Below are 25,667 nucleotides of genomic sequence, written 5' to 3' on the forward strand. Positions count from 1 at the left end.
AGATGGACTCTTGAATTTTAAGAGTCAATATAGGATGAACGGATCATATAAACCGGAGGGAAAATATGATACAAGCCCAAGCGAAAAAATATAAACAAGTCTAAATTGAAAACTACGTGCATACCTATGTTATATATATATATATTAGTGCGGTAAAATCTTAATAGAGCTCAAATTGGACAACAAACAGTTATTTTCTCCATAAATAGTTTTTTTTTAAATGCCGTTTAAGGAGATTTTTGCTAAAAAAAAAATTAGCATTAACGATAAATGGGGCCAACATATAGTACTTCAATATCATGTTTATGATTCTTAATATTGTTAATTCTGTTACACAAAATTATTGCAGTTAATTCCCTTTGTATACTCATTCCCAATAAAGTCTCAATTGAATCGTCGTTACACTGCAAGAAAAATAAACAAATGAATGCCAGAATTTAGAACGTTAATGAGTGTTATTGTAGTTATATAAAGATTGGGATGCATTTAGTGTTGTAGTCGTAAAGTGATTGAACACTAGCGATGTCTAAAAAATTTCTTCAATCTGTGGTGAATCCAAAAGGAGCTTTTGTAAGGAACGAATCAAAATTCCGGAATTTCATAACAGGTAAGCATGGTAAGCATGGTAAGGTTGAAAAACTAGGCTATGTTTACTTTCGTCTGACATTTGATAGGGTCCACTCGTTTATACTATGTATTTGTGTGCGGAAATCAGTTATTTCTCTATTGTGCATATGCATGTCAATTAATACAATCACTCAAGTTATCATTTTTAAATGACGAGGAGAACATTATTTTTAGTATGCACCTTTTGTTGAAATGAAAATAAGGATCTCAACTCAAATTCAAGGATACGAATGTTTTCAATTTGATAATATTTTGATTGAAGAATGTTTGTCCTGCAATGCAAGGTTCATATATTAGTATACTAAAATACGTTTTGTGGTATGAATAGAAAAATCATTCAGATCTATATTGTTTTCTGACTTCGGATATTTGCAAATTATTTATTTAGATATTTTCTATATTGTATGTTTTAATATTTCTTACATTTTAATTTAGAATTCAATAGTCATTGTATCAGTTGAATACATTTCTGAATCTTATTTTATCTAGGATAAAGTCGCAATATTTTTTTTATATCTTTCTTTAAATTGTGTGGAACAAACCTTTTACAGGGTTATGCAAATTTACCATAGCCGCTGACATATCTTATCTGAGGACAACATTTGATTTAGATTTTTGCGAAACTTCCTGTATTTTTTTTTAACATTTTTTTTTGTTTGGGACATGGCCACAAATCATAATATGTTTTTTTAAAGCGTCGCGTTGTTTATGTATAGAATTCAAGTTTTTTCAATATCCGTGTTATCGGTTTTTGTCCATTACACAAAAGTGACTTTAATCCGTTTTTATATATTATATATCGTCTATTGTTACTCTTTAAGTGCAAATTTTATGTTTTGTATAACTTTATTATGTAATCTTTATTCTTTGGTAGATTGTAAAACATTATCATTCTTTATCGGCTTCTTCCAGCTGACTTAAAATGAAGTTGATTATATTCCTGATTTTTATTTACTCTCGAACGGTTATAAAAAAAATATTGTAACGAATTATATTGCTCTTCATGGGCCCCTTAATTTGAAATAAATATTTTTATCTTTTTCTTTTTATGATCAATACATACATGTCGCGCTCCAAACGTTGCCTAGTTTCGGCCCTTTTCCTCTTTTTTTCTCTTCAAAATCCTGGATCTGCATCTGATTCAGAGGTTATACTTACAGATTCACAATAATGATTTGTATCGAGGACAAGGACTTGGGTTATGGCAAGTTTGTTGTTCCGTATATCTTCGGCTAATGATACTTAATTCACCATTAGTATCTTTTAATTTGTACCCCCACCCCCTTTTTTTTCAACACACAAACACACAACATAACGTGATGGTTTGGTAGTATTTCTAGTTGTATTTAGCTTTACATTATTTTTGTTTGAAGCGGACGGATCCTCTGGATTTCCAGCAGAAGCTAATCGTTATCACTTATACGTATCACTGGCCTGCCCATGGGCACACCGTGCACTGATTGTACGGAGTATTAAAGGATTAGAAGATATCATCTCCTGTACAGTTGTTGATTGGTTCATGACAGATAAAGGATGGAACTTTACTGACAAGGTAGTTCTTATTAAATACTGCTTAGGAAACAACACTATCCTGGTCCTATGGTTATATTTCCGGAGTCTGCAATTATTTTTTAATTTAAATTAAAGAATTTTTAAAAAGAAAAAAGATATTTAACTCTATTGTACGAACTTTGACTTGGATGAAAAAAAATAGTATTAGGCCCAAATTCAATAAATACATTTATTTTCCATCGAATTTAAATATAGCGATCGTATTATAATGCATAATAAATTATCATTGATGTTGTCAGAATTTAAAGTCGGCGTTAGGCATGTTTATATATATGTTAAAATCTTTTAGAAAGTATAATATCATATCTTTGTATTTTTGTCTTCTTTTTTATATATTTTCCCCATTCAATTGAGCATTCCTTGATCGAAGATGAATTTAGATTTTTTACGCATTCGACTTCCCTCGAACATATACTTGAAATATGGAGGAACTATGGATCCCGAAACAACTTTACAAGAAATCGAAAGTTGCATATATTAATGTATGCATGTTGCTGTGTTATATAACATATAGGAAAAGGCTGGGTACTTAATCTTTTATAATTTATAAATATATATATATAGCTGCTCGTCTCTATCACAAAAAAAGTCGAAAATCGATGTGACGGCTATGGCGAGGATCACCAAACCACCATTCCAACATATGAACAAAACAATTTTGATTGCAAGATGAAAATAGGGGTCTTTTTAGCAGTCATAGATTTGATGTATCAGTTGAATATTCCTTAAAGTATATTTCTAATTTAAATGGCATGTTTATATACCTTTCAGAAGGACAAATGTACTTTAGATACTGTGAATGGAAAAGAATATCTTCGACAGGTTTATGAAATAGCTGATCCCAGTAAGTCCTCTATGATGCATGTTTGTTTTTCTTTTTATCGGTCAGTCTCTTTTAAAATAGTTGATCCATTTTGGAAGGAGTAAATAAACTTTAAAGATAAACTTTAGTTTCATAGGCGGAGCTAGCGCTATAACTGTGAACCTCAAGCGGACTCATTACTGCGCCTTAAAAAGAGCAAATGATATAGCTGTACTTCAAATGATATATGTATATATATATATTTAATATTCTACTAAAAATATGGTGCGTACGCCGTAAGTCGTGGGACACTAGCAATTTCGTCTCAACATGTTAAAGGTTTGAGTTTTCCTACATTGTTTGCAGTGTTCGAGGTTTTCCGATTGACCTTTGGTAGGGTAGCTTAAAAATATCAAGTAATTAGAAACAATTCTTAATTGTAAAGTAAGTTGACCTTGGAATATTTTTCTTTTGTTTTTCAACTTTTATATAATTTTAAGTGATTTGGTATATTTATTTGAATGATGTAGTAAACACGTATCAACAGTATATATTTTGGCTTTTATTTTTTGTAAAAGACTGATGAGATATCGACACTTTTTTTTAATTTAAATTCAAAAGAAAACCAAGATGTCAAATATTTAAATACAGTCTATGAATAAGTGATTTCAGGAAAGTTTAGAATCACTGAAATCCAACGCAAAAAATACGATACTCTTAATATTTGATTGAATACGTGTAGGTCAAATTTGTTAATAAAAATTTCAGTAAAGTAAATCATTTATGTTAACAAAGTTTCATTTTTGTCATAGATTACGATGGACGGACAACAGTACCTCTGCTTTGGGATAAAACAAAGAAAACAGTTGTTAACAACGAATCCAGCGAAATCATACGAATGTTAAATTCTGAATTTAATACATTCTGTCCAACGAAAGAGCAATCGTCTATTGACTTGTATCCACAGAAACTACGGTCACAAATTGATGACGTTAATTCATGGATTTATACGTAAGTTTTAAATGATTTCAATTATGAAGTATTAATTAAACCACTTCAAAATTTCTATTTATAATTATATTTTGGGGCCTTTTATAGCTGACTATGCGGTATAGGCTTTGCTCATTGTCGAAGGCCGTACGGTGACCTATAGTTGTTAATTTCTGTGTCATTTGGTCTCTTGTGAAGAGTTGTTTCATTGGCAATCATACCTCATCTTCTTTTCTATATTCAATAGAATCTGAAGTTTTGCTCGATAATATGATTTTTTAAGGTTATTCACTGTTTTAATTTATTATCTAAAAATGACAGCATTGTCGAATTTAGCATATTTTAATTTCAGAGAAATAAACAATGGCGTATATAAATCAGGATTTGCCCGAACTCAGGAGGCATATGATATCGCTGTCACAGCTCTATTTAAATCGTTAGATCGAGTGAGTACATTGATTTGCAGTGTTAAGATCTATTTAAATCGTTAGATCGAGTGAGTACATTGATTTGCAGTGTTAAGATCTATTTAAATCATTAGATCGAGTGAGTACATTGATTTGCAATGTTAAGATTCCATAAGAGAGTCGAAAGATACCAAAGTATACAATTAGTTTTTGTAACAAAATGTAAAAAGTATTACTAAATTGTGTGTTAGGTAACATAAGTTCTACCTAATATTCAAATTGATGACTGCTTGTTTTACATAATCTTAGGCTATACATGCCATATTTTGACTTTTGCAAAAATTGCTGTGTAACATATTTGTTTTTCGTTCATTTTTTGTACTTTAATTAGACCGTTTTGTTGTCTCGTTTGAACCGTTTTACATTTGTGATTTCGGGCCTTTTATAGCTGATTATGCGGTATGGGCTTTCTTAACCTTTGAAGGCCGAACTGTGACATATTGCTGTTAATTTCTGTGTCATTTGGTCTCTTATGAAGAGTTGTCTCATACCATATCTTCTTTTTTTTTTATAGCGGATTAACAACACAGAACAACATTTCCGAGAAAGCGCTACATTGATCAGTGACAAACGATAGAAACACTGTTACATGAAAACAATATGGGGTTACAATGTTTATACGTGTTTACAAATTTTGAAGATTAGTCCAAAAATACTTGATCTCAAATCAATCCCGACATCCCGAAATTCGAAAAAAAAAATCAGGGATCCCGAAAGGGTCAATCACTAAATCCCGAGCTTAAAAACACCCGCTCCCGAAGTCCCGATTTAACTTATATATACTGTAAGAGTGCATGGTATCTATTTTTTGTTTATTTAATAATTTCAACATTTTGACTATGAGTCTGGAAACAAAGTTTAATTTGATTTCTCCTGCATGATCCCTGTTATTGATTCAAGGACAGCAATTATTTTATTTATCACTGGTGTCTACGTGATGATCGTAACTTCAATAACGATCATCCCAATATGGCGGACACAAACTCAGGGGAATTTTACGAGGCCGGTTTCTCCACTTTAACAGCTTATTTTTTCAGATTTGTATTATGTCAATATAAATCTTGATAAGCATTTATCATGTTCTTAACGTAGGTTGAAGAGATACTTTCGAAGAGCAGGTATTTAGTTGGTGACCAGTTAACGGAGGCAGATATACGATTATTTCCTACTTTAGTTAGGTTTGATGCTGTTTATCATGGTCATTTCAAGGTATGTTTAAACCAACTAATATAGGCTTTTGGACATCAAGTATAATATATAGCTGTCAATAGTATTTACATATATACATGTTATAATTACCAATATAGAAACTGGTAGATTGTGCAATATACCAAAATTAGAAAGAAAATGTATTCTTTGCAAATAGGATATTGGTGATGAATATCATGTATTATTTATTTGTAACAATGCAGATATAGTAGAATTGAAAACAGATATGTACCACAATATTATAGAAATAATCCAAACATTGTAAAATGGGAGGTCTTTTGTCACTTTGCAATATCGCCCACTAATCCCATATTTAGTATACAGAGTCTCCACGTGTTTGCTTTTAACCAATGGAATTCCTAGAACTGTTTAGGAGTTAAGATATTATATGATATCGAGTTAGATACTTTTCAGAGTGTTAATATATAGTCACGTGTATGAATATATAACATTGTATACTATGTGAACAAATTTCCAATAATTTTGCTCCTCATAAATGAACTTCTGTTGTATCTTGTTTCCATTTTTTCGACAAGATATGTGTTGAGTGAATGCTTTTTTTTTTAAAGATGTGTTATGCAACTGATATGATGTTTATTGTAGTGTAACAAGAAAAGAATAATCGACTACCCAAATATGTGGAAGTATACAAGGGATATATACCAGACACGTGGTGTATCACCAACGGTCGATATGCATCACATCACGTGGCATTATATGGTGAGTTGATTGTCATTTAAACAAATACCAGACAAAAGGTGTGTCCCAAACGGTCGATATGTATCACATTACGTGGCATTATATGGTGAGTTGATTGTCCCAGACAAAAGGTGTGTCCCAAACGGTCGATATGCATCACATCACGTGGCATTATATGGTGAGTTGATTGTCATTTAAATTTGTGATTTCAATTTAACCAATAAAATAATTTTATTTATTTTTACAATTTCAGTATAGCCATGAGAGTATCAACCCCTACAGAATAGTCTCTATTGGTCCAGACCTTGATTTCAACGAACCACACGGAAGAGAGAAAAGATGAAGAGTTAAGCAATCAGATAGATCATAAACATTTGTTAATATTTTATAAAAACATGAGAAGACAATTAATGGAAGACTGAAACGATGCAATATTATTTATATTTAAAACCATTTAACTTTCTGAGACTTACCCTGTAATTACTTTTATTTTCAATCATGTTTCACTTCATATTTGTAAGTTTTTGAATTTAAGTTTGTTCTAGCATCATACATCATTAAAGATACATTTATTAAAGTGCTTGTAATCATTTATTGTAGTTTGTGTCTTTTTATGAAGACAACAAAGACTATGTTATTAGCCTGCCTTTTTACAGTTAACATTAAATTGCCATTTATCACAGTACAAAGAAAATTTATCTTAACCTTCCTGAAGAATGGAAATTGTGGCTTAAATGTGCAATATGTACGATATTTTTTTTAATTTACAATCTTTTACTATTGTAATATTTACAAAAAACAATTAAAGAGGGGGGGTCCATGCATCCTGTGCCTGTGAAGCAAACCTGTTTGGTAACACAACTACCTTCACTTCAAACACTGTCACGTACAATACCACAGAAGGCCATTCTAAAATGACACTCCTCACGATGCATCGTAAGATTTTTTTCACCAAATATGAATCTTGACGGCATACTTAATGTCATTTAGTTTATTTTCACTTTTTGGAACAATGTAAGCCAAAATTTCTCTTACAGTAATTTACAGTTCTATTTACATCACATGGTATAAACAAACACAATTTGAATTTTAACATTGCAGTCTTTGACAACCCATCGACAAACTCTCAACAGCCAAAGTCTTGCAAGTGCTTGGATAGGATGACTACCGTCATTATAATATAGCTATACTACCAAAATAACGAGGTACAATTTGTTAGCCGGAATGACGTAAAACGACGAATCAAATAATTCATCTTTATATATAATTAATATAGAACAATGGTGTTGTTTAAAAAAGACATAATTCCAGGCCCTTTTATTTTCCGCATAATCAATACAGTGTAACCTGTCTAATCCGACACCTGAGTATTCCAACATCCTGCTTTACCAGATATATGTACATGGTCCCAATATATGCCTATCCTTGCAGAAAAACCTGCGTATTCCGACACACTGACCCGACATTATTTTTTGGTCCCCAAGTGTGTCTGATTACACAGGTTGCACTGTATAACCAAAAATTAATAAGCTCCGGGTCGAATCCGATACCGCTACCAATAGTATGTGAAGTTTCCGGTTGTAGTTACCTGCTACTGGTATACTCTGTACATCCCTCCTCTATTAGTAGAACCTAAAATTCTTCAAGCAATTGTCTTACGTTTATGTTACTATAAAGTACTCTACTTAAAAAGTCTGTTTTCTTCTACCTCAATACCACTATTAATTTTGGTTAATTAGTTAAAACATTAATTTAGTTTGTTAAAATAGTTAGTTTATTATAGTAAGAAAACCAGGACCGGTTCAAACAGAAAGAATTTGAAAGCAGAGTAAACTGCACCTTATTATCAACATGACTTTTTTTAATCAAATAATAATACGAATACTAAAATCCAGGATAAATAGTTACCAACGGTACCGGGGTTATAATTTGATACGCCAGACGCGCGTTTCGTCTACATAAGACACATCAGTGACGCTCAGATCTAATTAGTTATAAAGCCAAACAAGTACAAAGTTGAAGAGCATTGAGGATAGAAAATTCCAAAAAGTTGTGCTAAATACGGCTAAGGTATTTATATTCCTGAGATAAGAAAATCCTTAGTTTTTCGAAAAATTACATAGTAACAGGAAATTTACAAAAATGACCATATACTAGTCTAGTAATTGATATTCATGTCAACACCGAAGTGATGACTACTGGGCAGGTGATACCCTAGGGGACGAAACGTCCACCGGTAGCGGCAAATATGGCATAGCTACTTTAATTCAGTCATGAACCTGCAATATCGTCAGTGTGTTCTGGTTGATTGTTTCTGACCTATTTTGTTTTTTCAATGGAAAGAGAAAAAAATTGAGATTCTTTTATTATATGAACGATACTCACAACTTTGATATTTGAATTTTAAATAAGTTGAATACGGGTAGCCCCGACAAAACCGGTTCTACAGTAAGAAAACCTCTAATAAAAGATTAATTCTATGAATTTTGTAATCAACCAGTGTGCAGACGAATAGTCTGCTTATAATAATTTCATCATTCGACCTTCTTTTACCGTGAAATTACATGTACTCAGTTATGAATATAGCACAATACGCAGACGACTACTTCAAGTTTGTTTTATCTGCTATGACGCCTCAATCAACCCACCAGACAATATCTCCTCCAACTCACCGAACAGCTTCGTCATGGAAATATATAACTTTGCTGTTAGATAAAACAATGGAGTTTTGTGCAATTTGATACATTTTTTTTATATACCAATCATAAAATCTTGTCAGGCTATATACATAAATATCATAATACAATAGTTATTAAAAAATATGCAAAGACATAAAGTAAAATATAAGCAATATAGGATATTATTATAGTATGAATGAAGCGTTTAGTATAATGATGTAGATTTTATATAAAAAAAAAATCTATAAAATTTATCAACCGGAAATGATAGAACAAGAAATAGAGTCTCTCATTGTTTAGTGTTACTTATAAACTTTATAAGATGTTTATAAACAAGAGATTTCCATGTTGTCAGTCTTTCTGCTTAGTACTTACATATACTGCCATGATAAAATGGATATTTTTTTTTTAAAGTAGCCAGTAATTGAAGGAAGGAAAAGAAACGACTGTTTCAAATAAGGAAAAGAAACGACTGTTTCAAATAGTATTTACTTGAAAAATAAAACATGTACTCAAACATTTTATATACTGTTATTAATAGTTGTCTACAATTTAAAAGCAGTATTTGATCTCGATGTACGAATTGTTCTGTATTGGAAAATACTACATTGTGCTTTTTATAGTAAGAGCTACATCACTAATATGATACTTTAATTGAAATTAAAAAAAATTACACTATGTTACATGTTAATTTGACTTCATAAATTGGCACTTTCTTAGATAATATACGTTCAGAGTTTAAGAAATGAAAACAAAAACAATACAAATATCCACAGGTCATCTTATTTCAATGAACATGATGTGTTCATCATGAGTCGTATTTTCAAAAAATAACATTTAGGAAATAGAACAATCGCTTTTTTCCTTATTTAGAACTTTCAGTAAATCGACATTACCAGCAGCTCTTGCATCAGTTATTGCGGATCGTAAATCAAACGATCTATGTTTATACTTTTTAAGCATAAACTTTATCAATTTAATCATTCCTGTTCTACAAGCATTTTTCCATATCGATTCTAAATCAATAACGCTATTTTCACATTTGTCCAAAATGTATATCAAAATTTGTTCATGATTATTTGAACACGCATTTTCTATTGCAGATTTAAAATTAACTAAATTATATTCTACTGTGTCCATGAGACGTATTACAATATCGTAGTGACCATTTGCACAAGCACTGTTTATTGCACACTCAATTCCTAATAAACTATGATTTAATTGTAATAAACACCGAACCACATCAAGACTACCCCTTGTACATGCCCAGTTCATTACCAATTTCACATCAAACAAATTTGGGTCTACTTTTCTAATCAAATAAGCTACTAACTTGACCTCGTTTTGGTCGCACGCATGTTTCATTACTGCGCGTATATCACATTTGCAAGGATTGACTACTTCTAGTAAATACAATAATAAATCATTATTTAGTCTTTCAAAAGCATAATTGATAATTAAGTTCAAATCAGATGATTGCAAATCAAACTTCTGAAGAAGGAACTTTATCATCCAGATGTTGTCATTTCTAAAAGCCGTGATCAAAACTGAATGAAAATTGAATTTGTCTGACAGTAGAATATGTGTTAAAAATTCTGTTATTTTTCGGTTACCCATCTGAAATGCAAAACTAATAGGTGATGTCATATCGAAAAAATTGTGCTCGATCTTTTCTAACAGATATATCACCAATTCATCGTTTCTATTCTCGCATGCCCATTCCATGACAGTATTCAAATCAAACATATTGTGATTCATGTTCTCAATTAAAACGTGTATTAATTCTATATTATCGCTTTTACAAGCCCAGATCAGCATCGGCGTTATATTCAGTAAAGTGTGAGTATCCAATTTCTGTAGTAATTGCACTAAAAACTCTAAGCTGCTAAACTCGCATGTTTCATGCAAAATTGCTTCCATGTCTAGTATATTGTATTCAGGTGTTTTGGTAATAAAAAAATAGACCAGTTCTAATTTTTCATTAACGCAGGCTTCAGATAAAGCACTCTGGACATCAGAAAAGTTTACATCAAACCATGGTAGAAGTTCACGTACATATTCTGACCTTTCTGACATGCATACAGTTCTTATCCATAAAGGTATCGAAAATGAATGTCTGTCAAATTTACTTAGCAAAACATGCAATTTTTCGAGACTGAAATCGTCATTTAATAGACAAGTCACGAAGCAATTGACATCAAATAAATTGTCATCAGCAACAATATCGCAAAAAAACTCTAGAGATGATACTTCTTTAGAAATTGCAACACAACCATCAATTACCTCCTGACGTCCATTCAGTTCGATGGAGTTGAGTTTAAAAATCTCCAGAATCAAGAAAAGTTTTTGATAATCAAGAGTTTTACAGAGAGTAAAAAAAGCAATTATTAATGTTGTTTTGCAGTTTTCTACAGATTTTGAAGATAAATTTTTCATGATAGCGCCCTGGAGGTATTCCAATACCTTGCAATCGTTGTTGCAATATATCAGAATGGCAACTGTCAAATCGAAAGCATTTTTTATTTCCCGGCTTGAAAAATGCATCAAATAAAAACTTTTGTTTCTAAAATACTCGTATAGTCTTTTCTTTCTAAATAGAACGCATAAATGTTTTATAATTTGTGTTCCAGTATACACAACAATAGGGGATTCGCAAACTAACTTTGTGAATAGATACGGATCACCTAGATACATATCGGTTAATCGATTGAGTAGCTCTTTGGCTAAAAAATTATAGTTTTCTGATGATATTTTGAATATTACTCTTTCGTCTTCTTCAATAAAATCATCCGGGCGTGTCATTTCAATGATAAAATCAAAATCCATTGCCTTAATTAAATCTGTTTCTTTTATAATATAATGACATAACATCAACACGGATTCAAGTATGGCTCGATGCTGGAAGGTATATATTTTATTAGATGTCTCACGAAGGAAAGTACCGTTCAGCCGTTCCACACTTTCGATAACAATGTACCGTGTAATAATTTTGCGCTGCGAAAAAATGCTAGACGAAACTTCGTTTATATCTTGAATGTTAATATCGCCTTTGTCTATGCTGTACCCATTAATTGCAATAAATATCAATGTTGTAAAATCTATCAACGAATCAATGTCCGTTTCCCCTTTCCTTTTGATATCAAGGATGTCTTGACAAAGCATTTCGTTAGCATGTTTAAAAAACAGTTCTCCCTGTTTAAGAAATTTCCGGTTGGATGTAAACAAGACACATGTTTGTGGAAAGTCCAAAGCTAAACATCGTTCAGCTTGAATTATTGCTCGAACAGTGCTTGTATGGAAAAATACAGTTCCTAATAATTGTTGCGATATTTCTGAATAGTTTTCTTGATGAGTGTCACATGTTTCCTCAATTCCATATCTGTAAAAATAATTGACCAAACATTCTTTTTTTTCTTCGTCATTCATTTGAAAACTTTTGGAAGATAAATCTATGATACACTCGCATAAAAGTGACCTACGCCTTGTGAACAAACAATTGCGTATGCGTTTAACACGCTCTCGTATTGTCATTATTACTTTCACATGACCGTTTGTTACATACGTTATAATATTATCAATAAGTTTTGAATGAATGCTTTCATCCAAATCACAATTTATCCTACCTAAAATGTCATCACAGAGAACAATACAGTTTTCATTTAGATCAATAACGTCTTGCCATTCAGAAATGTCTGGCAGCTGCAGAACTTGGTAGCTCTTTTCTTGATTTGAAAACTGCTGTAATAGTTCCATGGCAATCCTTGATTTACCTGCACCAGGTGGGCCCGTAATAACAACAATACCGAACTCCTTTAAAAACGTCATAGCAGCAGAGACAGCACAAGTTTGTACAAAGGTGCCTGCTTCAGTGTGAACCTTCAAAGCAGCCAATGTCCGGAAATTCAAATCTAAGGAAAAAATGCAAAAATAGTTTTTTTTGTCATCTTAATTAAATAATCCTTTTAGAAACACACTCTTAATTATCAATTATGATTATTTTTTTACATCGATTTCATTTTGTGTAAGTCAGACCACTAGTGTTTAGTTTATCCTTTTAAAAAACTGTTTCGGGTAATGTTTCGTTGGTATCTTCTTTTAGAGAGTATATTTTCTAAGTTGGCTCGATCATGACCTGTTTACAGTGACTTCAAAGAATTCAATGAAAGAATTATTTGTAAAAAAATCTTAACGACTGTCACAATGAGTAATACAGAAATCATCAATTAGCCAAAAAAACTCATCAAAAAACCAATCTTATAATTTGTACACCATATAATCATTTCTTAGCTTTATTTTAAAAATAGAGATACACCGTGTTTATCTATATAGTTATCAAAGGTACATGGATTATAATTTAATACACCAGACGCGCGTTTCGTCTAAATAAGACTCACCAATGACGCTCAGATCAAAATAGTTATCAAGCCAAACTAGTACAAAATTGAAGAGCATTGATGACTCAAAGAAATATATATATTTATACATATCCTTAGATTTAAAGAGTTCAAAATGTTCTGTCAAAATTTCACAACCAGCAATGTGTGGAAATATCATTAATAAAGCAAAAACATAGAGTTTTATTTTTTTAAATGAATATTATTATAACTTTAACCCAGTTAAAATGTTTTGTTTCATTTCATTTCTTCCCTTTTTACTTTCACCATTGCACACATTCGTTTATTTATGCACTTTGTTTTCACTTCTCCATAAATAACCGCCGATATCAAATGTCATTAATATTTATTTAACATCTATTGACAGGTTTAAGTTTACTAACTGTCAGTATTGTTTACGAAATATATAGATGATTTTTGTCATCTCTAATAACACATATTGTCTTTATTTAAGTAAATGGGGAGGGGGGGTCTAAATTGAAAACTATAGATTTTTTTTTTAATTTAGTTCATATTAGGCTTTTTTTTTCAAAAATACAATGAATACTTGGTGTCTCGGACCTTCTTTCGAGACGCAGTAATACAACAAAAATCGGGATTAAAAAAATTTCGGAAATATTTTTTTGTGTTCGTTGGCATTGGCCAAAAACTAGTGACAAACGTATGAACACATCTTATAGTAGTGACAGTACTTGAGTTTTATGATATGCTTACCTTTGTAGTCTCCTTTCCGTAAAGTACCACCTGAAATTGCAAGTTGATATCTCTTTTTATTTTTTATTTTTTATAAACTTATTAATTTGATTCGTTTAGAGCGAGTCACATGTTCAACTGGATTTTCAAATGTAGACTGGAAACGGCAGATAAAAAGGTGATATTCTAAAAATATCCAAAAATTGAATTCAGAGTAAAATGAAACATCAAATTAAAAAAAAAATGTTTTATATTCTTAAATGTCTAAGTTTTCCTATAAAAAAGTGTACGTGAATTGTCTTGTAAAAGAAAATCCTTTATATTATCAAAATCTTAATTAATGTTCTGCTATTGAATTATTCCCCTTCTCTAATGAATATATATAATTCGTCGATATTTTCACATATGCAGTGACTTAACTTATGATAACTCTCGTCAGAAAATCTCTATTATCAGGCACAGTTTCATATAAAAAATTGACTTTTGAATGATTATCATAAATCTGATACATCAAATGAGTTTTAAATTGCTTAAAATACATGCTATATTATATAAGGCATTAAGACCATTTTATATTCATGAACTAGGCTATTTGTAATTTTTTTTCATCGACAGTGCATTAAATATATATGGAAGAATTATTTATAAAAAAACACTTGAAACATTATAAATTGGAGGAAAAACTATATTTTCATTAAAGGTCCTCCCCTTCCCCTCTTCATTTGATAACTCTTTTTTCAGGCGCAGGCTCATAAAAAATATGACTTTTAGATAACTTTTATAAATATGATACATCAAATGAGTGTATAGTTGCTTTAAAGGTTTAAATACATATTACATTATAGATAAAGACATTTAAAAAGCCCTATTTACAATATTAAATTTTTAATCCAAAATCTTGGTGTTGATCTTGACATTGTTCCATTTAATAATAAAAAATAAACACCCAAAGTTCAAACATAAAAATAGCCATATTGTCTTTTATATATATCCTATGACCCTGAAACTCGGTCAACTAGCATATGATTCATAGGCTTAAAAATATGTGCCATAAGTAATGTCATGCTAAGTTTTATTAAAATTGGTCATGTTTTTAAATTTTCTATTATGTTAGGTAAGGGGAAACAGCTCTTGTCCTTTGATTTTTGATTTTCATTGTCATGAATTTTGAAGTAATGAGAAAATTGGTCCAGTTAAAAAAAATGTCTGAAGCTTTCAAACTGAATTAAAGACCCCTTAACATAAATTTTACAAGCAATTATAACACTTTCTGCAGTAAAGCAAAGTTTTTCAAAAAAGGCTTTTTGATAAAAAGAAATCTTTCCACTTTTAAGTGAGAGGTTTAGCGTTATATAAACCAGGTTCAATCCACCATTTTTTGCATTTGAGAATGCCTGTACCAAGTCAGGAATATGACAGTTGTTATTCGTTTGATGTGTTTTATCATTTGATTTTGCCATTTGATTAGGAAATTTCCGTTTTGGATTTCCCTCGGAGTTCAGTATTTTTGTTATTTTACTTTATACAGCTGAAGTCGAGTCAAATATGGTTAAAACTTGAGTTTTTTTCTAGTTTACCTTTTAATTGCATTTTGGGCGATTTTTATCGTCATTAAAGATTACTTTTTAAAAACAAGTACTAGTCTCTGTGATCACAGAAATGGCTAAACATTATATTAAATATGCTTAAAAAATAAATATAAACGAAGACTGAAAAATAAAGCTGCAATGCAGCAAAGTAAGCAAAAATTTATGTTATCACAAGCGAGAAAACAGGTTGTTAATCTTTCGCATAGAAATTTAACTGATGACGAGTATTTGGTATTATCCAGAAGTTTGCAATTCATTCCTTCACCGTCAGTCAAAAAAGCATGATTTATTACATGATTGCGATGATTTAGCCAGGAAGATGAGATGTCGGTACTCATATCATGGTAACTTGGATGAAATTCATCCTTTTAGAGTTAAATTTTGACAGAGACCACCTTTATCCTGCAACACCCTTGAAAATTACCTGTTTAATACAAAGTATGAATTATCTTCATTGCAAATTCGAAAATTTCGAAACTTTTTAAGTGGCTCACAGAGGTCTGGCATTTCTTCTCTGTTAAATGATGAGTCATTAATCATTGAGAAAGCCGATAAAAGTAATAGTGTTGTTATTTTAGATAAGGTCAATGAACTTCTTGAAGGCGATCGCCAATTAAATACACAACATTACACCAAATTGGAAAACTTTGACCTACAAGCACTTAGATGTAACATCAATACATATGTCAAAGGCATGTACACCAAAGGTGTTATAGATTACTCCACATTCAATTACCTTAATAATGGTAATCAAATTGATTATAGGCCTGGGTATATGCATATCTTGCCTAAAATACACCGATTAAATGAATCGGAATTAGTAAAAAAATCAATAAATATGGGTTTAACATTGATAACATAATGCCGCCATGTCGGCCAATCATATCTCAGATTGGTACTGTCACATAATTTATTGGACGCTATACATAGATTATATTTTAGTACTTATGGTACAAAAACAACACACGTATATAAAGGATACGTCTGATCTAATATACAAGTTGGAAAGAATTAAGCCTAATGCAGATTGCTGGCTGTGTAGTTTTGATGTAGTATCAATGTACACTAGTTGCCCGATTGATGAATTATTATCGGCAGTTAGATTTTCGTATGATCAGTTTGATAAATCAGGTTTCAAAATCAAATGCCCACCGACGGATGTTTTAATCTATCTCCTCAGATCAATTTTAGAGAACAACATTTTTGATTTTAATGGACAGTTATATAAGCAAACAATAGAAGCCATGCCTAACCCCGAAATCTGTGATATACTCATGTATAAAATTATGAAAGAAATTCTTTCTAAGTTTGAACATAGAAAAAATATATTTTTCTATGGAAGGCATCGTGATGATATTATATTAATATATCGCGGCGATTCGAAGGAAATGAAGGATTTGCTCGAGTAAGCAAATAATCATCATCCGTTTCTGAAATTCACACTAGAATTCTCATCTAAAGAAATAATATTTCTTGATGTTAATATTTTCAAAGGAACCAGATTTTCTAATGAAAATATTTTGGATGTGAAAACACACTTAAAACTGACAAATGCCTTCTTTTATCTTGATCGTAAAAGCTGTCACAGTAGACATATGTTTGCAGGGTCTATCAAGGGCGAAGTAATCAGAAACATTAGAACAACAATTAATGATGTTGATTTACAATATATTTTGTTACAGTTCAGATTGAACTTAATAAAGAGAGGATATAAGGAGATTGAAATCGAAAAGTACATAACTGAGGCATTATGATGTAATAGATCTGATTTAATCAGAAATCAGAAAAAAAGCCAAACAAAACACAAAGGAAATTCCTTTAGTATTTAATCCATGCATTCATAAATTAAAACAATGCATTAGTAAACATTGTGATCTACTAAAACAGGATGCAGTTTGCAACGAAATATTTTCAAGCAAACCAATAATAGCTTATAAAAAGCATACAAATATTGCAGATCTGTTGACAACGACAAAATTAAAATAAATTGATATAGGTAAATCCCTGATGATGGCAGGCCTAAAATGCCTAAATCCTTTCAAAAATGTTATACATTTATCATTAGCATATAATACAAAAACCGCCGAAACGCTATATTAGTGTCGGATTGTTTGTAAGCAATTACAAGTCTAGTAATACTAGCATCCTCTTTACCATTATATTGTAAATTAATTAAAATTGAATACTATGTATATGGAGTCTTCCGAATAAGTTTCTATTTGCATTCGGGATATGGATAGATGTTGGAATGCGTGGATGTTAGGTGTCATTTATATACAAAGTAGATTATACTAGCGAGCTCGCGTGTCAAGTTCTGAAAATGGGAAAATGTATCACAAACCTTGACCCGCCGTTTTCAGTAATAATCCCATCAGTGATCGGATTACATGCGCCCTCCCCCTCCCCTCTGGTGCTGCTAAAGCTGATAATTTACGCGTGCGCACGCATATTGTGATGAAGTGATATTCACATAGCCATGGCACTAGCAATAATAACCACTCCGATTTATCTATTATACGTTATTTCTTCAAAATCAGTATTCATTCATTATGTCTTTAACTCTTTTGTGTTTTTAGCTACAAGTGTCTATGTCTATTTTCAGTTACCTCTTTCTTTATTGCTATCTTCTCTAATTGACGGATATATTTTTAGAATAAACTTTGCGACATACACATGTGGAACTTAGGATATTCATAGTTGAAATAATAAAAGAATTTAAAAAAAACATGACTTGCAATTTTATAATTCAGTTTCTTTCATTCATAGGAAAATAAAATTAAACCATGTTTTAGATACTGTGGATTAATTCATTTTTTTGTGGGTACCAATTTTCGTGAAAATTTAATTTCGTTTTTTTGGTAAAGTTTGTAAACATTTCTTATGAAAATTTGTAATTCGTTGAACATTTAAATTCGTGGTTCCCCTGTTCCGACGAAATCCATGAAAATTGGTATCAAACGAATATAAATAAATCCACAGTACTAAAATTAACGTATAATAACCTTCTGGTTGCTGTATTTTCTTTATACCGGAAAGTATCATTTGTGTATTCACAGTCTGCGATTGTCCAAGCGAATCAATTTTTGTCTGCATACTATCTAGAACTGCTTTTGCATTCTGAAAATTTAGAATTTAAACTAAACTTGAAAAATTATGAATTATTCCTATGACCCGTTGATTATATTTTAGTAGTATCTTGTTATTTTATATTCTATGAAGTTTATATAGTTTGTTTCAAATACTTAAGTGCTCATTGGACACAAAAAAAACCTGTAAAAATTGTAGTATTGAATTGAGCATAGATCTTCTCTTATTTACACGTTAATTCAAAGTATCAAAATCATTTGCAAATGAATGCAATTGTCTGTATATAAAAATAATTCCTCATATAAAGATTGTTAAATGTCTGGATATGTATTTGCATATTTTGTATGCTTTATCAGCATTTTAAATCTAAATTTCATTTAATTGAACAACACTCAAGGACCAACACAGTAAATATAAAAGATGAAGGGAATCGTTTTGGGTTTTGTCAAGGGCGTGCATAGATTTTGGATCATACATCAATACAGCATATCATTTCTTATATTTAGATGGTTTATTTAATGTATTTTCGTTAATCTATATGCTTGTAAGCAGTCCATCCGAATAGTTTGTCCTATTCAATATTTCTTGCCAAATCATCTAACAATTTGAAAATAATAAGTGTGTCTACTGGGTTAATCTTTGTACTTCTCTAATAATAATGTTAAAATTACACAGATGGACAAATTATTCCTGTAATTGTAAGATTTCTTTCCTCTTTATTTTCTGTAATTGTTGATACAACAACCCCCTCAACATATCTATCCCATTCGTGTTTGTCATTTTGGCAATGCACAGGTGTGTCGTTAATGACAACCGGCAAAGCGACTTGAACTTGAAAGTTTGAAGTGTGAGTTACCTCTGTGTTGAATTGGATTTCAAATTATTGTAGGACACATTTAATTGAAAGCTTCACATAGCGATATTGTCTAATATCAATTGTAAATATGCAGACATTCCATGCGGAAAATGTTGTTTTCGGCAACGAAAAATTAAGAAAATACTAATTTTAATTTGTATTGTTCAAATATAAACAACAATTGAGTCTAAATATACATGCAGAAGTTAGTTAGAAGCTTAAGCTTATGTCAGTGTAAAATTTATAGTGCTGTGTTTTTCTTATATACATAAATAAACAATGCGATACTTTTAAGATATCAATGCGATACTTTTAAAATATCATAGCGGTGTTTTTGTTCTATCAATATTAGTACCGATTAGTATTAATATTAGACTGTTGTACCCATATTTTGACAATTTTACCTATTATGTCTGTTTTGTTCACGCATCGTTGTAAATATGACAGAATTTGATGAGACTGTCATACACGTGAGAGGTGAAGTGCTATAAAACCAGGTTCAATCCACCATTTTCAAAATTTGAAAATGCCAGTACCGAGTCAGAAATATGACAGTTGTTATCCATTCGTTTGGTGTGTTTTATCATTTGATTATACCATTTGATAAGGGACTTTCTGATTTGAATTTTCCTCGGAGTGCAGTATTTTTTAAAATTTTACTTCTTAGTAGTATTGTATGTAAATAAGCAGTTTTAAGACCATTGCTTAAATTCAAATTGTTTTTGGTAACATCTTACAAATTTCTCAATTGGTTTTGGAAGCAAATCTAATCAAATAAGAGTTTAATAAACAATGCCGTAATCAAATAATCAAATAGCTAAGTATCAAAATGATTGACCTGTACTTTTGAATCTCCTTCTTTTTTTTTTTTTAAATTAGACCGTTGGTTTTCCTGTTTGAATGGTTTAACACTAGCAATGTTCTTGTTCCTATATAGCGTGGTATTCGCTGTGAGCCAAGGCTCCGTGTTTAAGGACCTACTTTGATCTATAATGGTTTACTTTAAACAAATTATTACTTTGATGGAAAGTTGTCTCATTCGAAATCATGCACCATCTTCTTATATCTATAAATCTTTAAAATTTCCCCTTATAAATAACTGCTTTCCAGTCCTCCAACTGAACAATCTAAATTTATGAATATAGAAAAGATATATAGATATAGGAAGATGTGGTGTGAGTGCCAATGAGACAACTCTCCATCCAAATAACAATTTAAAAAAAAAGTAAACCATGATTATAGGTCAATGTACGGCCTTCAACACGGAGCCTTGGCTCATACCGAACAACAAGCTATAAAGGGCCCCAAAATTACTAGTGTAAAACCATTCAAACGGGAAAACCAACGGTCTTATCTATATAAAAAAAAACGAGAAACGAGAAACACGTATATATTACATAAACAAACGACAACTACTGTACATCAGATTCCTGAATTTGGACAGGTGCAAACATTTGCAGCGGGATTAAACGTTTTAATGGATCCAAACCTTCTCCCTTTTTCTGAAACAATAGCATAACATCACAACATAGAAAAACACACGATAAAATATCAATTGGCAGACTTAACTCAATCAAAAAACGTAAATTAATAAACAATACACGAATGAACGAATATACACATTTCTAACGTCAAAAGACATTTACATCTTATTTATTTGTGTTCTTAACATTTTTTTTTGTACTCATTGAAGAAATGAATTTATAACAAGCGATACGGAATGTTATTTTGCACTAAGAAAAGTTCGCGTATTTATACGATCGGTTACTAGCCAAAAACGAAAGTCAAATCTCTGTGGCAACAATACATCGGAATACTCTCACGGTCATCGCGATGTAAAAGAGCGTCCACGCGGCGAGCTGATTATGTTCATAGAGATATCGATTTACCAACGGTGAAAAGTCTTTGATATCCAAAAAGAACTGTCTTCCTTCTCAATATCTTTTGCTATGTTAATAATAAATATATTTTCTGTTTGACAAGATTTTTGATTTTAGTTGTATCTGAAGTTGTCCAATTTTATAGTCTGAGGCTACTCAGTTGGTATCTTCAAAGAGCGGGACATCAGCATTTGTACATTTTAATTTGTTTGGATTATTGATTTTACCATTTGAATATTCATTGTAATTTGGAGCTGTATTGGATTGAATTGTTTGAATGAATGTTTCTTTTAAGTAATGATATTTTTTGTCTATTTCGATATTACCAAGGTGGGTAGACTATAGCAGTGTGACCAGTAAATTAAAATCTAATAGGTCGGTAGACGTATTTGCAACCGCTTTTAAATTCCGCCATTGCATCATCACTTCAAATAGAATTATAAAAAAGAAGATGTGGTAAGATTGCAAATGAGACAACTGTCCACAAGAGACCAAAATAACGCAGACATTAACAATTATAGGTCGCCGTACGGCCTTCAACAATAAGCAAAGCCCATACCGCATAGTCAGCTATAAAAGGCCCCGATAAGACAATGTAAAACAATTCAAACGAGAAAATAACGGCCTTATTATATAAAAGAAAAATGAACGAAAAACAAATATGTAACACATAACCAATTGACAACCACTGAATTACAGGCTCCTGACTTGGGAAAGGCACATACATAAATAATGTGGCGGGGTTAAACATGTTAGTTAGTTGGTTAAACCATGTGATTGAAAACAATAGACTGAACAGGTTGTTAACACTTTCAACTATCAATAGGGTCAAGCAACATTTTCGGAATGATAAGTTCATGTAAGCGTTAATTGTGTGACAGTTACGAAATTTTAGTGATGTTGATCCTAAAATATTGAACTGGTCATGATCTAAGTTTGTGAATTATGTTTGCAGTTTTCTTGACATGCATTGTGACGTGTCATCGTATTAATTCTATATTAGAAAACTATAGCAGTTATATTAGAAAAGTATCGCATTCATAAATATTTGATATTAAAAAAATCATCGCTATGATATAAGACAAATATCGCATTGATATTTTAAAATATAGCAGTATCGTTGACTTATAGGTGATTTTGGCGTAGCAAACAATTGAATTCATCTCAATTGCATTCCACTGAATTTGCTACATGATATTTATAGAATGTGTACATCTACAAATGATAAATCGTGCATTTATGTTTCATTTATTCAATAATTCAATTTTCTCGTTTAAACACACCTTGCTTGTTATTACATAAAATAACTCATGAAAATTATACACCAGACGTATGTCATGTTAAATGTCACCCTGTTTTAAGAAAAGAGTCATTACTTTATACAGAGAAATCTGCCTTTCTTCGTACAAATGCTAACATTCGTCTGAAATTTCCCACAATGCAACTCGTTGATATAAGACAATATCGCTCGTTGATATAAGAAAAGCTTTTATCGAATCTCTTCTTCCATAGACTGATATAGAATTACAAAAAAAACATGCAATTCTTATAATTACATTTTTAACCTACAAGCATGAAATTACGAGTTTAATCAAACTTTTCGTTTGTTTTTCCGTGCAATATTGACACTTTATCATGTGAAGTCATGAATGTCGCATTTTATTTGAAATTAAAAAAACATGCAATTCTTATAATTACATTTTTAACCTACAAGCATGAAATTACGAGTTTAATCAAACTTTTCGTTTGTTTTTCCGTGCAATATTGACACTTTATCATGTGAAGTCATGAATGTCGCATTTTATTTGAAATTAAAATTTGAAATGTCTTGCAATTGTTGTCTACCAATCGAAATAACGGATTTTTATGAAACCTACATGTTATGTAATTATTATCATTATTTAATATGATTGTGTACTTTTTATTCCCCATTAATGGGCATTATGTTTTCTGGTCTGTGCATCCGTTCGTTCGTTCGTTCGTTCGTTCGTCCGTTCGTCCGTCTCAGATTAAAGTTTTTGATCGAGGTAGTTTTTGATGAAGTTAAAGTCCAATTAACTTGAAACTTAATAAACATGTTCCCTATGATATGATCTATTTAAGTTTAATGTCAAATTAGAGATTTTATCCCATTTTCACGGTCCACTGAGCATAGAAAATGATAGCGCGGATGGGGTATCCATGTACTTGGGACGCATTCTTGTTCTTTTATGATTTACCCTCTCAAGAAGTATATAGTATGTTGTTAAATATTCAGATTTTCTATAATGGCCTAAATTAGCCTTATGGGTGGCATCTTGTTTAAAAACAATACCTCATCTAAAGGCCTCTGTTGGAGATCATGAAGTTTTTGTTTAGTTTCCTCCTCTTTTTGACATACTGTAGCTAATTGTAGTAACGCTGGTTCTGTTTCCGATCGACATTTGTTATAATCTTCGTCTGACATCTTTGTTTCACTAGCATGTCCGTACGTTGTGTTTCTTTTACCTATTAGGATATCAATGGCTTTACGTACAGCACAAAATTTTTGGAGTAGAACATCTGCAACGTACTGGTCAAGGTCCCCTGTACTAATTCTTTTTATGGCTGTCAGTTCACATATTCTAGAAATACAAGTAGTATGACTACTACAGGACACACATTTAGAATGCGTTGCACTGAATAAGGAAGTCAAGTGATTTAGTGTGAATTGTGGGTCCATAGGAATTACATATCCAGGAGGACATTGGCAGCAATGTGAATTTTGGCCTATAGTTAGATGGTAAATATTATGTTTGTTCATATTAAGAAAATCCTCAAGGGTTATCCCAGAGAATGTTAAACAGCTGTACCAGAAAACGTCAGCGCAGACATTTATTAGCAGACATCTCGCCAAGGTCACATCCAGTATATTTGTGCTGATTTCAAACTTCGCTTTGCTACAACAAAACTCAGCATTTCGTCCATGATTATGGCAAGGCAGTTTGGTACCAGATTTTTCGAATAAAACTTCTAGTTGTTGTGGAGAGAGCACACGGTTTTGGAGAAGTGTGTTACCTCGTATACATTGACAACATCGTGCTTTGTTGTAGCAGAGATGATACAAGTTGTGTTGGTTTTGGTTCAGAAATTCTTCAAACGACAAATGTTTCTTCGTCAGATTGAGTTCTAGCAATTCTACAAATGCACATTTTGTGAAATCCACTATTAAAATCGTATTCCTGTAAAAGTTTTCTCTTTCTTTCTTTTCCATTTGATAGTTTGATAGCAGATACAAAATCAAATATAAACCATGTTAAAAAATTAGCACTATCCCTGCTTAAATCGGAATAATTTGATATAACTTTGTTTACGACATGCAATTGTCTCAAATCAGGTACATACATACAGGTGGTATGTATAAGCTAACTGCAAATTTGTACTATAATTTCATTACAATGACTGTTAAAATTTATATGCACAGAAACATTATTTAAATGACAATACTTTGTATATGGTTAAAACAATTATTATATACAACAATTATACATATTATAATTATATCAACTAATCCAATGTTAGAGCAGTGAATCATATCTAGATGTACGTATCAAATAAGACTACTAATAAAGTCTTTTGTATTATGTACCTGAGGTGTTGAATGAGACAGTTTACATACAGGCGTTTGTATATCAGAAATGTTAATAAGTCATATTATATTGAAAAATAGGGCTCTTTAAATGCATTGAATAGACGAAAAGTATTATTTTATAAAACATAAGATTTGAAACATATTAAACGGAGTACTTTTATGTGCTCGCAGTTAGTTTTAAGAACGAGTAAAAGAAGTTGTTTGGTAAACGACAATGAGTTAATAAACCAGCATTAAAACACAAAAAGATATTTATCGAAAAGCTTGATGATGCTTAAATAAAATGTTTTAGTAAATAAGGTATGTTTCAATAAAAGCGTTAAGGTCAATTTTCCCTGTATGTGTCTCACTCATAGGGTCAAAAGTTGAAAGCCGTCAATCCCTAGTTAAAACTGACCATATAAAAGAATCCCTAAATTTTATACTTGAAAAAATGAGACAATCTTATACATTATCATAAAGCAAAATGCAAAATGCAACATCTTGTTATTGAATGAATGAATATATTGTATTG

General features: G+C 31.2%; 2 protein-coding genes across 3 annotated transcripts; one reads left to right on the forward strand and one right to left on the reverse strand.

Annotated features, from left to right (window-relative positions):
* Window positions 1–386: 386 nt before the first annotated feature.
* LOC139491696 (glutathionyl-hydroquinone reductase YqjG-like) lies at window positions 387–6,970 on the forward strand. Of its 2 annotated transcripts, none has more exons than XM_071279509.1 (8): window positions 387–616; window positions 2,001–2,179; window positions 2,971–3,043; window positions 3,814–4,012; window positions 4,344–4,437; window positions 5,551–5,667; window positions 6,271–6,387; window positions 6,620–6,970. In XM_071279509.1, the coding sequence occupies exons 1-8, from the start codon at window positions 523–525 to the stop codon at window positions 6,707–6,709; spliced, it is 963 nt and encodes a 320-aa protein (XP_071135610.1). In that variant the 5' UTR covers window positions 387–522; the 3' UTR covers window positions 6,710–6,970. The 2 variants fall into 2 exon arrangements, with proteins under 2 accessions (XP_071135610.1, XP_071135611.1); XM_071279510.1 differs by having other exon boundaries at window positions 390–607.
* A 2,122-nt stretch (window positions 6,971–9,092) lies between these two features.
* On the reverse strand, window positions 9,093–25,006 carry LOC139491698 (uncharacterized). Its single transcript, XM_071279511.1, has 4 exons — window positions 23,858–25,006; window positions 18,723–18,837; window positions 14,153–14,182; window positions 9,093–12,952 (listed from the first exon to the last, which is right to left on the reverse strand). The coding sequence occupies exons 1-4, from the start codon at window positions 24,773–24,775 to the stop codon at window positions 9,882–9,884; spliced, it is 4,134 nt and encodes a 1,377-aa protein (XP_071135612.1). The 5' UTR covers window positions 24,776–25,006; the 3' UTR covers window positions 9,093–9,881.
* Between the last annotated feature and the right edge of the window lie 661 nt (window positions 25,007–25,667).

This window comes from Mytilus edulis, chromosome 10 (genome assembly GCF_963676685.1).
Source record: "Mytilus edulis chromosome 10, xbMytEdul2.2, whole genome shotgun sequence".
NCBI lineage: Eukaryota > Metazoa > Mollusca > Bivalvia > Mytilida > Mytilidae > Mytilus > Mytilus edulis.

Coding starts and splice junctions, on each gene's coding strand:
- LOC139491696 (XM_071279509.1), top strand. CDS start 523: ATGTCTAAAAAATTTCTTCAATCTGTGGTGAATCCAAAAGGAGCTTTT. Junction 4,013..4,343: donor GTTAATTCATGGATTTATAC/GTAAGTTTTAAA, acceptor TTTTAATTTCAG/AGAAATAAACAATGGCGTAT. Junction 6,388..6,619: donor ACATCACGTGGCATTATATG/GTGAGTTGATTG, acceptor TTACAATTTCAG/TATAGCCATGAGAGTATCAA.
- LOC139491698 (XM_071279511.1), bottom strand. CDS start 24,775: ATGGAAAAGAAAGAAAGAGAAAACTTTTACAGGAATACGATTTTAATA. Junction 18,838..23,857: donor AACAGAGGCCTTTAGATGAG/GTATTGTTTTTA, acceptor CTAAATTTTCAG/AATGCAAAAGCAGTTCTAGA. Junction 12,953..14,152: donor ACGGAAAGGAGACTACAAAG/GTAAGCATATCA, acceptor TTTTTTCCTTAG/ATTTGAATTTCCGGACATTG.